Source organism: Capsicum annuum, chromosome 3 (genome assembly GCF_002878395.1).
Source record: "Capsicum annuum cultivar UCD-10X-F1 chromosome 3, UCD10Xv1.1, whole genome shotgun sequence".
Taxonomy (NCBI): domain Eukaryota; kingdom Viridiplantae; phylum Streptophyta; class Magnoliopsida; order Solanales; family Solanaceae; genus Capsicum; species Capsicum annuum.
The window spans coordinates 236,800,595-236,814,053 of NC_061113.1; the positions used below are offsets into that span (position 1 = coordinate 236,800,595).

Here is a 13,459-nt window from a genome sequence, read left to right on the forward strand (position 1 = left end):
TAAAATTTCAAAAGAATTATTCCACACCGAAGACTCTGATACCACTTGTTGAAAAATGGACTATTTTTTTCGCCCCTTCCGGACCGCTTTCAAGCAGAAAATAACAGAGAAATTAAAGAGAATAACAACACAAAGATTTAACGTGAAAAACTCCCCAATTGGAGAAAAACCACAGGCCTCCCAGAAAAATATTCACTATATGAAAATTATTACACCATACAATACATAATATTTTTCTCACACACCCTCACTTCCTAAAATACTATTCTCAAAGAGATCTCCCAAAGAATTATTTCTAAACCTCTTTAATAGTAAACAAGAAAAATAATATTTTTGTGTGTACAAACAATGAAAGAGGTGGAGGTTTATTTATAACTCTCAAACTCCTCCCAACCAAAGTAAATTTTCGATGTGGGAGGTTTTCTTTCTTCAAAACAACTTCAACAACAACAACAACAACAATCAAGCGGACCTTTCGCGACTGAAAGAATCGATACGCTTTTTGGCTCAAACGATCGGGGGCTTTATATTTGCTTTTTTTTTTTTTTTTTTTTTCATTAGTGAGATTCTGTCTCTTACTTGGGTAATTGTAGTCATGCCCTCCCTATATTCCTCGAATCAATCGGGCGAATCAATCTTATAGCAAAATAAATATTATGACATTTTAAAAATTACAAGTTTCAAATCTTTTTTTCCTCATTAAATCTCCTGTCCAATCAAACATTTTCATATAAATAAATTGATTTTAATGTTTAATTAAAAAGCTTATTGTTCCTCAGTAATTCTTATCCGATGGAAAAGCATAAAAAACACAATGAAAGTTGAAATAACAGCAGATATTATTAATGTTTTAATGCGCATAACTATTTTTGAAGATAGAAGAATAATGATTAAAAAAAAAAAGAAGCGTGGGCTACAGAAAGAGGATAAAATATTGGTGCTTTTATATATGTTTGCTCTTAAAGGTAGCATGGAAATAAAAGCAAATGGGACAATCATTTACGTGTGCACAGGAGATGAGGAAAAAACTTTTGCATGCCAATTTAAATACATTAGAATATTTCTCTCTATGAATGGAAGTTGCATGCAATTTGAATTCACAATTAACCTTATTGAATTTATTATTATATCGGGTAAGTTTAATGGGGAAGGGGATTCTAAAGGTGACAAAATGGGTGGGATTGGGATAGGTTAAGATATATTGAGGTAGGTTAAGATATATTGAGTAAATAAATGAATGGATTATTGACTCGTTTAAAAATTATTTGAGCTAAAATATGAATTAAAATCTAATCCACCAATTCTAACTAAATTTTAATTATTTTAACACTAATTTTTTAATACCTAATAGATTTATTATTTTTCTATATTATAACAATATATAGTTCTTAATTTCTGCTTCCATTGTATAGGTAAATACAGTGATCAAACTATGAGACTAGTTCTAGAGTTCCATGAACTAGTGATTTTGTAATTCTTATACTTAGCAGAAATAAAATCTTTTCCTTTCCACCGAAAACATATAAGGAAAAAATACATAAAGTAGCATATTTAAGTATTAAATTACAAAAAATAATAACACTTTTATTAAATTACATTTTGTAGCATATGTATTTGTTTGTATTTGTATTTTTGTAGCAACAGTCTGCAAAAATACAAAATACATATCGATCATAAGGGCAGTAAAAATCATATGTATTTGTATTTTTGTAGCAACAGTTTGCAAAAATACAAAATACAATATGCTATATTATGTAATTATGAAACTGTTGCTATGAAACTCATAATTAAGGGGATAAAGTATGCTATTTCTGAATTTTGTCCTATATTTTAACAAGATTTTGTATTTAGCTAATTTGGGCTAGATACATCCTAAATTTTGATGGGCCGAAGTTCGAACTACTAAATATCAGTCAAAATTTAGGCGTTTATAGGTGTCAAATAAGTGAATTGTTATGAATTTGAGCGTCAAAATAGGCTGAGTTAATAAATGGGAAAGCTATTAACTCACTCCAAAGTTATTGAGCTAAAATGTGCTAAAATATAGGTCACAACCCAAGTTGTAAAACTAATTTTATCACCTTTAATTATAATTTGTTGGATTATTTTAATCACCTTTAATTATAATTTGTTGGATTATTTTTATCACCTTGAATTATAATTTATCGGATTATTTTTATCACCTTTAATTATAATTTGTTGGATTAATTTTATCACCTCTGAGAATACCACGCAACTATTGAAGTTTAAATTATATTCATTTTGCTATAAAAAAAATTCACATCAAGTCTTTTGAGAAAATTGATAGTATTAATTTTTTTGAATTATTAGCATATATATAAATCTTTTGGTATTGTTTTTTGAAGCCAATTTTAAGTTGGAATTAAAGAAATTGAAAACGTGGAAGCAGAAGACTATATGAGCCGACAGGAATGTTATTATTTAATAAAACAAATGAACAATAAACAGACGTTGCTATCACAAATTATTTATATTAATCAACGAAATTTTTTTGGTCTGTATGTGCCCAATATGCTTGTGGAAGGTGGGGCTCAGTAAATCATAATCTCATCATTTGCTTAATTTCTTGGTAATTACGTAAATATACACTTGGACCATTTGGGCTGTAATTTCCAAAATATTGGACTCTAGTTATTCTAAAGATATTGGGCTGAAATTTTTTCAAAATTTTCTCTTGTGTCTTTAGAAATTAGGAATCCACCTGCAGTTAGAGGTTTAGATTTGGCAATTGGCATACAATCTACATCACTAATTATTTATTTACTATTTTTTTAATTGTTATTACTATTATTATTATTATCAAAAAGTTTAATTCATGTACTTCCTTATTTACCAAAATTCGAAACGAACATATGCTGATATGTTTATACAATTTTTACAAAGTTTCTCTAGTCCTCCTAATTATCATGCAATGTACCGTCTAATAATCCTATTTACGTTAACACATGTCGTTGTGTCCTGAAAGATGCATATTCGAGACTAAAATTTACACGCATCCGGTGTATAAATCAAGTCAATATATGTATATCATATCATGTATTTGAATTTAGAATTCAATTTACTTAACCATGATTAATTAACATCTTTTGCCGTTGATTAAAGGTATATTTCTTTATTTGCATGTGCTTGGAGTATCAATTTACAACTCACGCCTGAACATTTTTTGCTGCTTCATCAGATTACTTATTGTAAAAGTTATGTTTGTTACGTTCCATAATGTTAAAACGTTGCACATATATTTGCATCGAAGCCACAACGAGAGGAATTTGTGTTCATGCGTGGTCAGACCTATTCAACAAGCAATTTCCTATAAGGCTTTCTGAATTGGTAGAGATACACCACATAGAAATTTTAACTCAATAAGCAATTAGAGAAAAAATTTAAAAACTTTTATTGCTAATCAAATTAGAAAATCCAATTACACAAAGCTAGCAAATCTCTCAAAGTATCAAGCACCATTTGTCTAGCTTTCTTAGTGCAAGGAGCAAAAAAAGAAAAAAAGCTTAGACGTACGAAAATCTAACTAATTGTGTACAAACACATTTAGGATTGGGAAATCAAAGACTAATTAAAACAAACTCCAACTTTGCTATATATTCTTAAGCATCCACAGTTTGCAGCTTGGGTGTGTTCTCATCAACTTTGGCTTCACATTTAGTACCATGAGGACATGTTGCCACGTGTACTTTGTCTTTGCAAATCATTAAACCCAACCTCACTATGTCAATAATTTGTTCTTGTGTTAGTTCTGGAAACTTCTTATTATCATTTGTGTTCTCATCCCTTACAATGACTTCAGGCTTTTGTATCTCTGGAAGTTTCTGTTCCTTTAGAATGGCCTTCTCCTTTTTGCTGTATATTACATAGAGCACAATTTGGAGTACTCCAAAGATGAATCCCAATATATTTGGAGCCTATAGTAAATAAATTAAAACATAGCACGTTAGAACATTTATAATTAAGGTCCATACATGGAAGAAGTTACATGCAAATAATGTAAGTAAATAACTTACAGCAATGTTAATGTCTTTTAGTAGGAGACCATAGAAGAACCACATAACAGCACTTAATGTGAGGAATACTGATAGGAGTAATGGCATGTACTCCACACTCTTTGTTTTGATGACTTTTCTCTGCATGATATATATGAGTAAAATTAACACCCAATCATGCATGGAATTTTAAATTATGAGCACATTAAAAGTTGCTTACCACAATGCCTAAGGGTGCAACAAACACACTTAAGGCGAAAATAAGGCAAATCCATCCAACTACTTGTCCACGAACAACACCTTTGAATAGAAATTGAGTAACCAAGACTATTGCACCAAATCCACCCACCACTGTTAAAAGTAACATCTTTCCAGTTTGAACCTGCATTAATGTAATTATAAATATAATTATATGTTACGTTCTTCATTTAGTCGATTGATCGACTAATGAGAAAAATAGGGGATTATGTTTAAATTCTTACCCTAGCTTTCTTCGGTGCGTAGAAAAGGTAGAGACCAACGTAGATAGTCTCAATGAATATACCAAAGGAGTTTATTGTTATGAGTAGGGTGACATTGGTCTTCAAAAATGCATAGTATATCCAAAGCATAGAGCTAAAGAGAGCAATCACATATGGAATTGATTGATACCCTTCAGCTGTTTTCTTCTTGTAAATAGTGTGAAATGTTGGCCTGACAAATGTGTGTATACTGTTAGATTATAATCAAAAAAATAAAAAGAAAATGGAATAGTAAACTACTAATCATTTTAAATAAAGAGAAAAAAAAAATGGGACTTACAGTGGAGAAAGGAATACAATGAACGAAACGATGTTACCTGCAAAATTCAAAAGGAAAGAGAGAAACGATTTAGGAGAAAGACACATGTAAATAACTATACTTCGTTCGATTGTGAGTTATAGTATTTCTTTTAAAGTAGTTTGCGATTATAGAAATTTTATTTCAGAAAATTTAAAGTTTTCTATATAAGAAAATTTCGACCGTGCCACGTAAATTGAAACAGAAGGAGTACAACAAAAAAAATGAAGAAAGAATATTTACCAAGGACACCAAAAGCCAAGGCCCAATGATCTGCAGAAAAAGCCATTTCTTTTGTGGTTTTTCTAATCAAAGAAGTTTCAAATTTCTAGCAGTGCTAAGTGATTGCAATGACTAGCAAGTTCTACTTGACAGTGAAATGAGAAGAACTTGGTTGAAGTATTTATATAGGGCAAGGGATGGGAAAGTAGATGTGTTTTTTATTTTAAAAATTGTACAAACATACTAATTAAAAAAAAAAATTATGCAAAAAAGCACTTTGATGTTCAGGGTCCCAGGGCTCTCTTTTATTATGTCATTACCCAATCTTGAGGTGTACTAAGGTTTAAAATTATCAATCTGTCAATCTTTATTTTCATTTTTTTTGTGAGGGGGTTTGATTTTATTGAATTTCTGAAAAAAATGAAACTCCTAATCAGCTACAAAAATCAATCAAGAAATGATGGAGGGACCAATGGTCACCCACCAATTGGCCAGGGTGGATGTACCAATTATAGGTACAGGTTCAATTGAACCCACAATTTTCGACATGAGACATAAATTTATGAGTAGAAATTTGATTAAAATTGAGATAAATAGTAGACATGAAATCATAATTTTAAAAATATAATTGGTTCAACCTAAGAATCTAAAAAGGCTACGTTGATAGAGTTTAAATTTTGAATCTGCCTTTGCAATTTGGCATCAATAATAGAGTTTGCATGCACTTGTGGCTATTAAGGAGATTAATTTGGCTGCAATTTTGGCTAATTAAAAGCAAGATATGCTTAGCTTTGCAATTGCTTTACTTGATAGACTTATCTTGTTCTGGTGGGTTGTCATTTATCCTTAATTATAGTGTTTTAATGAAATGAAATTTTTTTAAAATGAAATTAATCCAATTTCTTTGGTTCTTAAAAATTTGTAAATTACATGCTAGTTAGTGACATGTTTATTGTATTATGCTTTCTATGCGTTAATTAGGCTTCAATTCATTTGATGCCAGCTCAACCCACAACCACCAAATAAAATTGTACAAAAATGAATTTCAAATTAAAGCCACTTCTTCTTACGGTGCGTTTGGCATGAAAGAAAGAATTAATTTTGCCTTGAAAAATAAGTGAAATTCTTACTTATTCGTCTATATTTGGTAAACAGTTAGAAAATATTATTACAAAAGCATATATAAAATTCATTCAAACAATATGAGATTGGTGTGTTGGAGCTAGGGCGGGAGAAGACAATCAGGATGGAATGTCACTTATGAAAACTTGTTTTCGCTACTTTTAATACAGAAATTATTTTCCTTATTTTCTAGAAAGTACTTATTTTCCTAAAGACGAGAAAATGGTTTTCCTTCGTACCAAACATGACCTTAATTCCTCTTGCTTTATCAAAATATCAGGCATCTTTTATTTCATTTGGCTCGATAAGTTTTAGTTCTTGGGTGCTCTATGTTGTTTAGACAGAATTTTTTCCATACAACAACCCCACCCCCACCCCACCCACCCCCAATCCTCTTTTTTGAGATACATTTTCTTCAACCTAAAAAAAAAAAAAAAATTTGGTAGAAAAAAATAATTAAAACTTTTAAGTTTTGTGGATACTGTTCACCCAAACTCAACAGCCACCACACATATCTCATGCAAGAATTAATATAAGGCTATAATGAATAATCTTTTCTCAATGATTGATTGCAAAGTGTGATTATTACTCCTTCAGTTTTAACGTGTGTTTTAAAGTGTTTCTCTAATTTTGATTTGACATAAAATTTAAGAAAGTAAAGAAATGTTTTTAATCTCGTGATCTTAAACTAAGAAAATGTAGAATTTACTAAAATATCATTTAATCTTGTGATCTTTAACATGTTATTTGAAAAATTAGAATTAAGGAGTTATCAAAAAGAGAAAAAAGACGTTTGTTTTACACGTGCTAAAACGGAAAGTAAGACGACAAGCAAATTGTAACAAAATAGAGAGAGTACCATCTTTCTTTCTTTTTTCAAATAGACCAACTTATGTAAGACAAATAAATTGAAACGAAGCTTCTTTCTCTTGATTTATAATTTTTTTATTATTATTGGTACAACGTGTTGAATGTAATATCTCTGTCAGGGAATAGAGCACTTTGCTTTGATGATCTAATTGATTTTTATTAACATAAAGGTTGTGTTGTCACTTTGAACCTCCTTGCTTTAATCTTATTCTTAATAGTATAGTAATATTATTATGTGTACACATTGCTTGCCTTACGATTTGAAACTTTATGTGTAAGAAAGAAAGATTAAACAATTGAGAGATTGACATTAAAAGATCCATGTATTTCAAATTGTCAAAATTGCGTGGAAAACTAAAACTTTTATTCTTAGGTAATAATACATTGTCCTTCTTCCCTCTCCACATATACACTTACAAAAAGGATGTATACTTTTAATTTCACTACTTAAGCATGTTTAACTTTTACCCTAAAATAACATGTTTTTCAAAATCGTGGTAAATTTCTAATTTTCGATTTATTATATTGAGATATAGATAACTATTGTTGTTTTTGTCGAAAATTTTCTAGTCTTTGATCGATAATATTCTAGATGGTTATATGTCAGAATTCTCGAGTTTTGTGTTCGATTTTTTATGAATTACGTGTTAAGTGTACGTGCTTTGCACGTGTATATCACGTTAACTATAATCTTTGAATATAAAAAAGAACAAATTTATGTGGTTTTGGCATATTTTCTTAAAACTACAATAACAAGTGTTCATTAATTTATGAGATGGTTATTTCTCTTCTTATAATATGATGAGTTTTGGATAGTATTCAATTGTAAATCTAGTTTTTAACTTTGAATAGAAAAGTCTTGTAAAAAGAATATTACTGTATTTGGTTTGAATTTTTAATTTGAGAAAATAGTTCTTCTTCTTACTATAAATTTTAGAACTCCTCAAATATTAATTCTCCTAATATTTATTACCATATATTTTTTCTTACCAAATAATTTAGAACTCTTCAATTTTTAAAATATATTACTCTCTTACCAAAATATTTTAGGACTCCTTAATTTTAAATATTATAAATATAAATAATAATTAAATAAGTGAAAAGACAATTTTGCCTATTGCAGAGTCTTTTAATGAAGGGCAAAAAGTTCAAATCACTTTTGTAAGGGTCTTCATACTTTTGATATATTATTATAGAGATAGAGATGGATTATAGCTATATTGCATGTCCCACGAATTATATTATTGATACGGTTAAAATTAAGATGATGACCAAATAATGTAAATTAAGTCAGATAATGATTAACGTTTTTTTGTTATAAGGAAGTTAGGTAAGGATTAATAATAATGTAGACATTAGTAAACAAAGGTAATGATTAATAATACTAATGTAGACATGTTTTTGTTTAGCCGAAAGATATAATATAGACATTTGTAACCAAAGTATTGTATATATCTTATTGAATGTTCAGTAGATATGTATTTGGAGTGGTACAAATTTTTTACTTTTTAAAACAAAATAAAACTTTGCCAAATAATATGATGGTTAGTTTGTCATTTTTAGTAGTATGTTACATCGACGTATTCATTGCATTGTTATTCCTTCATTCTAATCAGCATACATAAAATTTAATGGTTACTTATCATACTTTCCTTTTTAGTTTATTTTAAAAAGAATATTATATTTCTATAATTAAAAATAACCTAATTGTAAAATAACATTATTGGTTTTGTATCCACACAATTAACTAAGATTAGACCCACAAATTTTTAAAAAAAAATTTCCTAAATTTTTGTGTTCAATCAAACGATGTTATATAAACCGAAACTAAGGAGTATTTAGAATAACTTTCTCATGTATTATCTATGAGGAAAAAAAAACTTTATAGTAATAAATTTTGGGATAATTTTATGTGGACATTAGATCAATTCAAGCCCCAACCAATCAATCTGTAAAAGTAAAAGTTTCAATTTGTGCACCACTCTGTTTTAAGAAAATAAAATCCCATTCAGCAGGTGGCATTTAGTCAGAGGCATAACGAATCGAATCTTAGTAATTCCCTGACCAATATTATAGTTTTAAAAAATATGTATAATGGGCAGGAATCTAGAATCCAATATTCCCCAGTTTCATCTTCTTCTTTTTTTAATTATTTTTTAATTTGGTTTGACAAAAATACTTTTTTTCCTAATCTTTGATTCTGACATTTCAATTGATGATACATTTAAGACCATAAAATTAATATCATATAATTTAAAAATCTTCTCCATCTGATCTTAGTTAAGACAAACAAATTTAAACGGAAGGAGTATTAGTTATTCGATTCCCATCCCTTCCCAATTTTATGTGATATACTTACAATTGATATAGAAATTAATTCAATCTAAATTTATTGTTTGTTTTGTGACTTAAGATATCATAACTATATTATTCTTATACGTAAATACTTTTTTCAAGTTCATGAATAAATCCATGTTTTACAATTATGAAATCAGTCATTAGTTAGACACACATAGATATCTTCTTGTAAGCTTCAAATCTTGCGTAATAAGTAATACTATTGTTTCTTTTTTACCTGTTCTTGGATTGTTCGTAGTTTTGTTTTATTCCAACTATAAATGTAAAAGACGTTGAGCGCCGAAAAAATAAAGTTACTTTTCTTTTGGTACAATAAGAATTAAAGTCACAACCCTCCATTCATTTTAACGCATCTTCCATTTAGCTCAAAATTCAAATATTAGATTAGGGTTAAATTTCAGCAGGCAAAAAAAAAAATATTAGGTAATTTTTTGTCATTTGTTTTGTTGTGATGGAGCTATAATTTTTACTAATGAAGTTCAAAGAATAAAAATTCAACTTTAACGATAGATACATTAAAAATAATGTTAACAATGCATAAACGATGCAATATTCTGTCGAAGAGGATTCAGATGAACCTCGTGGATCCTTTCTAGTCTATCCTATGTTCTAGCTTTGGTAGACAGAGTTACCTGAGTCCTGATGCCTATTGCTAGTGGAAGGAACAGGTGTCGTGTGAAATTAATTAATCAAGATACACACAAATTGACCAAAACGATCACCACAATTATCAATATAAAAAAGTAAAAAAAAGAGAAAATTCGACGACTCAAAAACCACGATGATCGAAAGGAAATTTTTTTTTTTTTTAAGAAGATTTGAGTTAAAGACATGGAATTAAAAGAGAAAATCTTTTTAATAAATCCAATGCATCACGAATCCAAATTATTCTCTTCATCTCAATTCAGTAATAACAATTTAACTTTAAAATACCTTAAATGAGTTGAATTAAAACAACACATATATTTATGACTTGTTTTAAATGATAAATTTAAAAAATCTTCCAAATACCAAATATTTGACTCTTCAAGACTTCAAACTAGCCGTACTAGGTAGTACCTCCTCCCTACTAGCTAAAGACTGGTAAAACGTTGCATCCCTTCTGTACTCCAATAGCCTTTTTGCTCACAACAAAAGTTACTATAAAATAGTTTTACCCAGCACTTATAATTAAAGAATTAATTAAGGAGAATCTACGTACCTTCAAAATGCTCAAGGATTGGAATAATTCATCCCACAAAAACATATGAATACCACTCTTTCTTTCATTCTTTTTATAGAATTACTACTTTTTTTTTTTTTTAATTTTATGTGAAATCAAATAGTATCAGATTGTGCATTAACCTGGAGAGAAAACTAGACCGCTAACATTAAATTAAGTTACTTTCGTAGCATAGTTGTTCATTACTTTTCAATATTATTAGTATAAAACAAAAATAAAAGGTCACATCTTTCACTTTTTTCAGTTAGACCAGTAGTTTACAACCCTGGATGGCACTTTGTGTGAATTTAGTGCCCCCGCTGCAGTCTAGCATATTGTCCCTATATTATTTTATTGTCATAGAGTTAAATTGGTGAATAAGTTTCATTTAAGTACTCAATTATTAGTATATGATAAAGTTTTTTTTTATCAAATATGATTGCGGTTAGACTCCTCTATTCATCTATCAATCTCGTTTATGAATATTATGATGATTTTTTAGCTTGGATTTTGAAAAACCTTCAATGCATGTTCTCAAATGTCGATTACGTATATAAGTTAACTATTTTAAATATATATATATATCACATTCTTTAATTGTACGATTAGCAAAATAAATCATAAAAGTTTAGGCATGTTGTAATTATACTTGAAAAAAAGGTGTTATATTTTATTTTGTTAATTTATTTACGTAATGAACATTTGAAAACATACACGTAAATTTTTCAAAATCATATATATCTAATAGGAACATTTTTATCATATCCTCAAGTGCTCAGTAAAAATAAGTCATAATTTTGAGTTTCGAGATAAAATTTATCATCAAGTTTCAAGAGTTGTCGACGTAATCTACCTTCTGAAGTTCTAATTACATAATAAGATGTTTCTCCTAAATCCGTTTATAATTTAAAGGGAAAAGGGTCAAATTTACCCTTGTACTTTGAAAAATTAGCTAAATATACCCTTCATCATACTTTGTAGTCAAATTTACCCTCAGTATCATACTTTAGGGTGAAATTTACACCTCTACTTTAGAAATTGGCTAAATATACCCTTCATCATCTTTGGAGTCAAATTCACCCTTGATGTCATACTTTGAAGTCAAATTTACCCTCGTTGTTAAGAAACTTTTCATATGTACACTTTTTAAATAGAAAAGCTCAAATGAACGTTAAATATCCCATTTTTTAAAAATAAAATACACCTTAATCTAATCCGTCTAATCTGACTCGAGCCACAAAAAAGACATAAATAATAAATATACCCCCTTCAGTTCTATTGGCCAATTTTTTAATGAGATTAAGCCACTAGATATTTATTAGGCATAGCTCATGAAAAATTGATTTGCATCAGTGCAAACACAAAGAAATATATTCTTTTCTCAGTTCGTGGATCTGCATTAGTGCAGAGCTCATGAAAAATGGCACTTGACTAATGCAATAGATTAGGCCCATTGGATATTTCTCTGGATGATTGAGTTAAGAGGTTTCCTTATGTGCCAATCCGACATCTCTTCATTCATATATATTTATATGCAATTTAGATTTATACGAATTTTTCATCATGTCATTTACTCAAAAAATTTATTCACTGGTTCTAGAATTTTGATGCACATAGAATTGCATACCAAAATTTAAAAATCGAACAAGAGCAAAGTTTGTAATAGACGTTTTCTCTAGTTTCATGCTTCTCCGTTATCCCATTTTGTTTTACGTTCTGTTCATTTGTAAACTACCTACCAGTGTTACACGTTAAAAGAGAAGTATTTTTGTTCGTTGAAAAAATTCGACCAACAGAACTAAGGGAGAGGTATATTTGTTCGTATATTTTTTATGGGTCAGAGATCGGCCGAGTTAGATTAAGATGTGATTTATTTTAAAAAATTGAAGAATTTAACGTTGATTTGGGTTTTTCTGTTAAAGGAAGGTTAAAAGTGAAAAATTTCTTAACCATGAGGGTAAATATGGCCCCAAAGTATGAAATCGAGGGTAAATTTGGCCTCAAAGTATGACGAAGGGTATATTTAACCAATTTTTCAAAGTAGAGTAAATTTGGCCCCAAAGTATGACAGCGAAGGTAAATAAGTATGACGAAGAGTATATGTAGCTAATTTTTTAAAGTAGAGGGACAAATTTGACCCTTTTCCCTAATTAAAATGAAGAATCTCAATAGTTCAATTGGTTGGCTACAAAAACTTCACCTTGTTAATGAAGATTCAATTTTCCACTTTATAGTGTTCACCACATTTCTCTTTTCCACTAACCCCAATGTTTTTTTTAATACAATTTGATACAGATACAGATGTTCTATGAAAATAACAATATAACTAAAATAAATCACAACGTGAAATCACCGGCCTGTGTCATATGATTTCCACTGTCTTAACTCTTAACACTGAATTAGCAACATGATAAGTAATATCTTCTGCTGTGACACAACTACTTAATTATTATAATTAATGGTCAGTGATCCCCATAATACAAGTTGGTTTACTTTTTCGTCATCATAGCAATATATATTGGAATCTCATGAGTATAGGTCTGGGGTAGAACTAGAATCTATCTATAATATTGAATCTTTGCTTTGACTAGCTAGCTACTTGTTGTACGAACCCAAAAATAGACAAAAATCTTTGCACTGCTGGTGCTTCTCCATTATGTTTGGTCTTTTCTAATTCTAGTAATATTGCTACTATAGTGTTAGCACGATTAATCGTACTAACATACACAAGGAAAATTTTGTATCTTAAGGGTTGCAACGGTTGAGAAAGAGTTATCCCACAATGTATATGAGATAATTTATCTCATTTCTATGGTATAAATGGTGGAATAAACAATACCTCCAATTAGGGGTG

General features: G+C 29.2%; 1 protein-coding gene across 1 annotated transcript; it reads right to left on the reverse strand.

Annotated features, from left to right (window-relative positions):
• Positions 1-3,388: 3,388 nt before the first annotated feature.
• Positions 3,389-5,226, reverse strand: LOC107856010 (bidirectional sugar transporter SWEET10). Its single transcript, XM_016701010.2, has 6 exons — positions 5,076-5,226; positions 4,815-4,851; positions 4,496-4,706; positions 4,234-4,395; positions 4,035-4,154; positions 3,389-3,935 (listed from the first exon to the last, which is right to left on the reverse strand). The coding sequence occupies exons 1-6, from the start codon at positions 5,119-5,121 to the stop codon at positions 3,621-3,623; spliced, it is 891 nt and encodes a 296-aa protein (XP_016556496.2). The 5' UTR covers positions 5,122-5,226; the 3' UTR covers positions 3,389-3,620.
• Between the last annotated feature and the right edge of the window lie 8,233 nt (positions 5,227-13,459).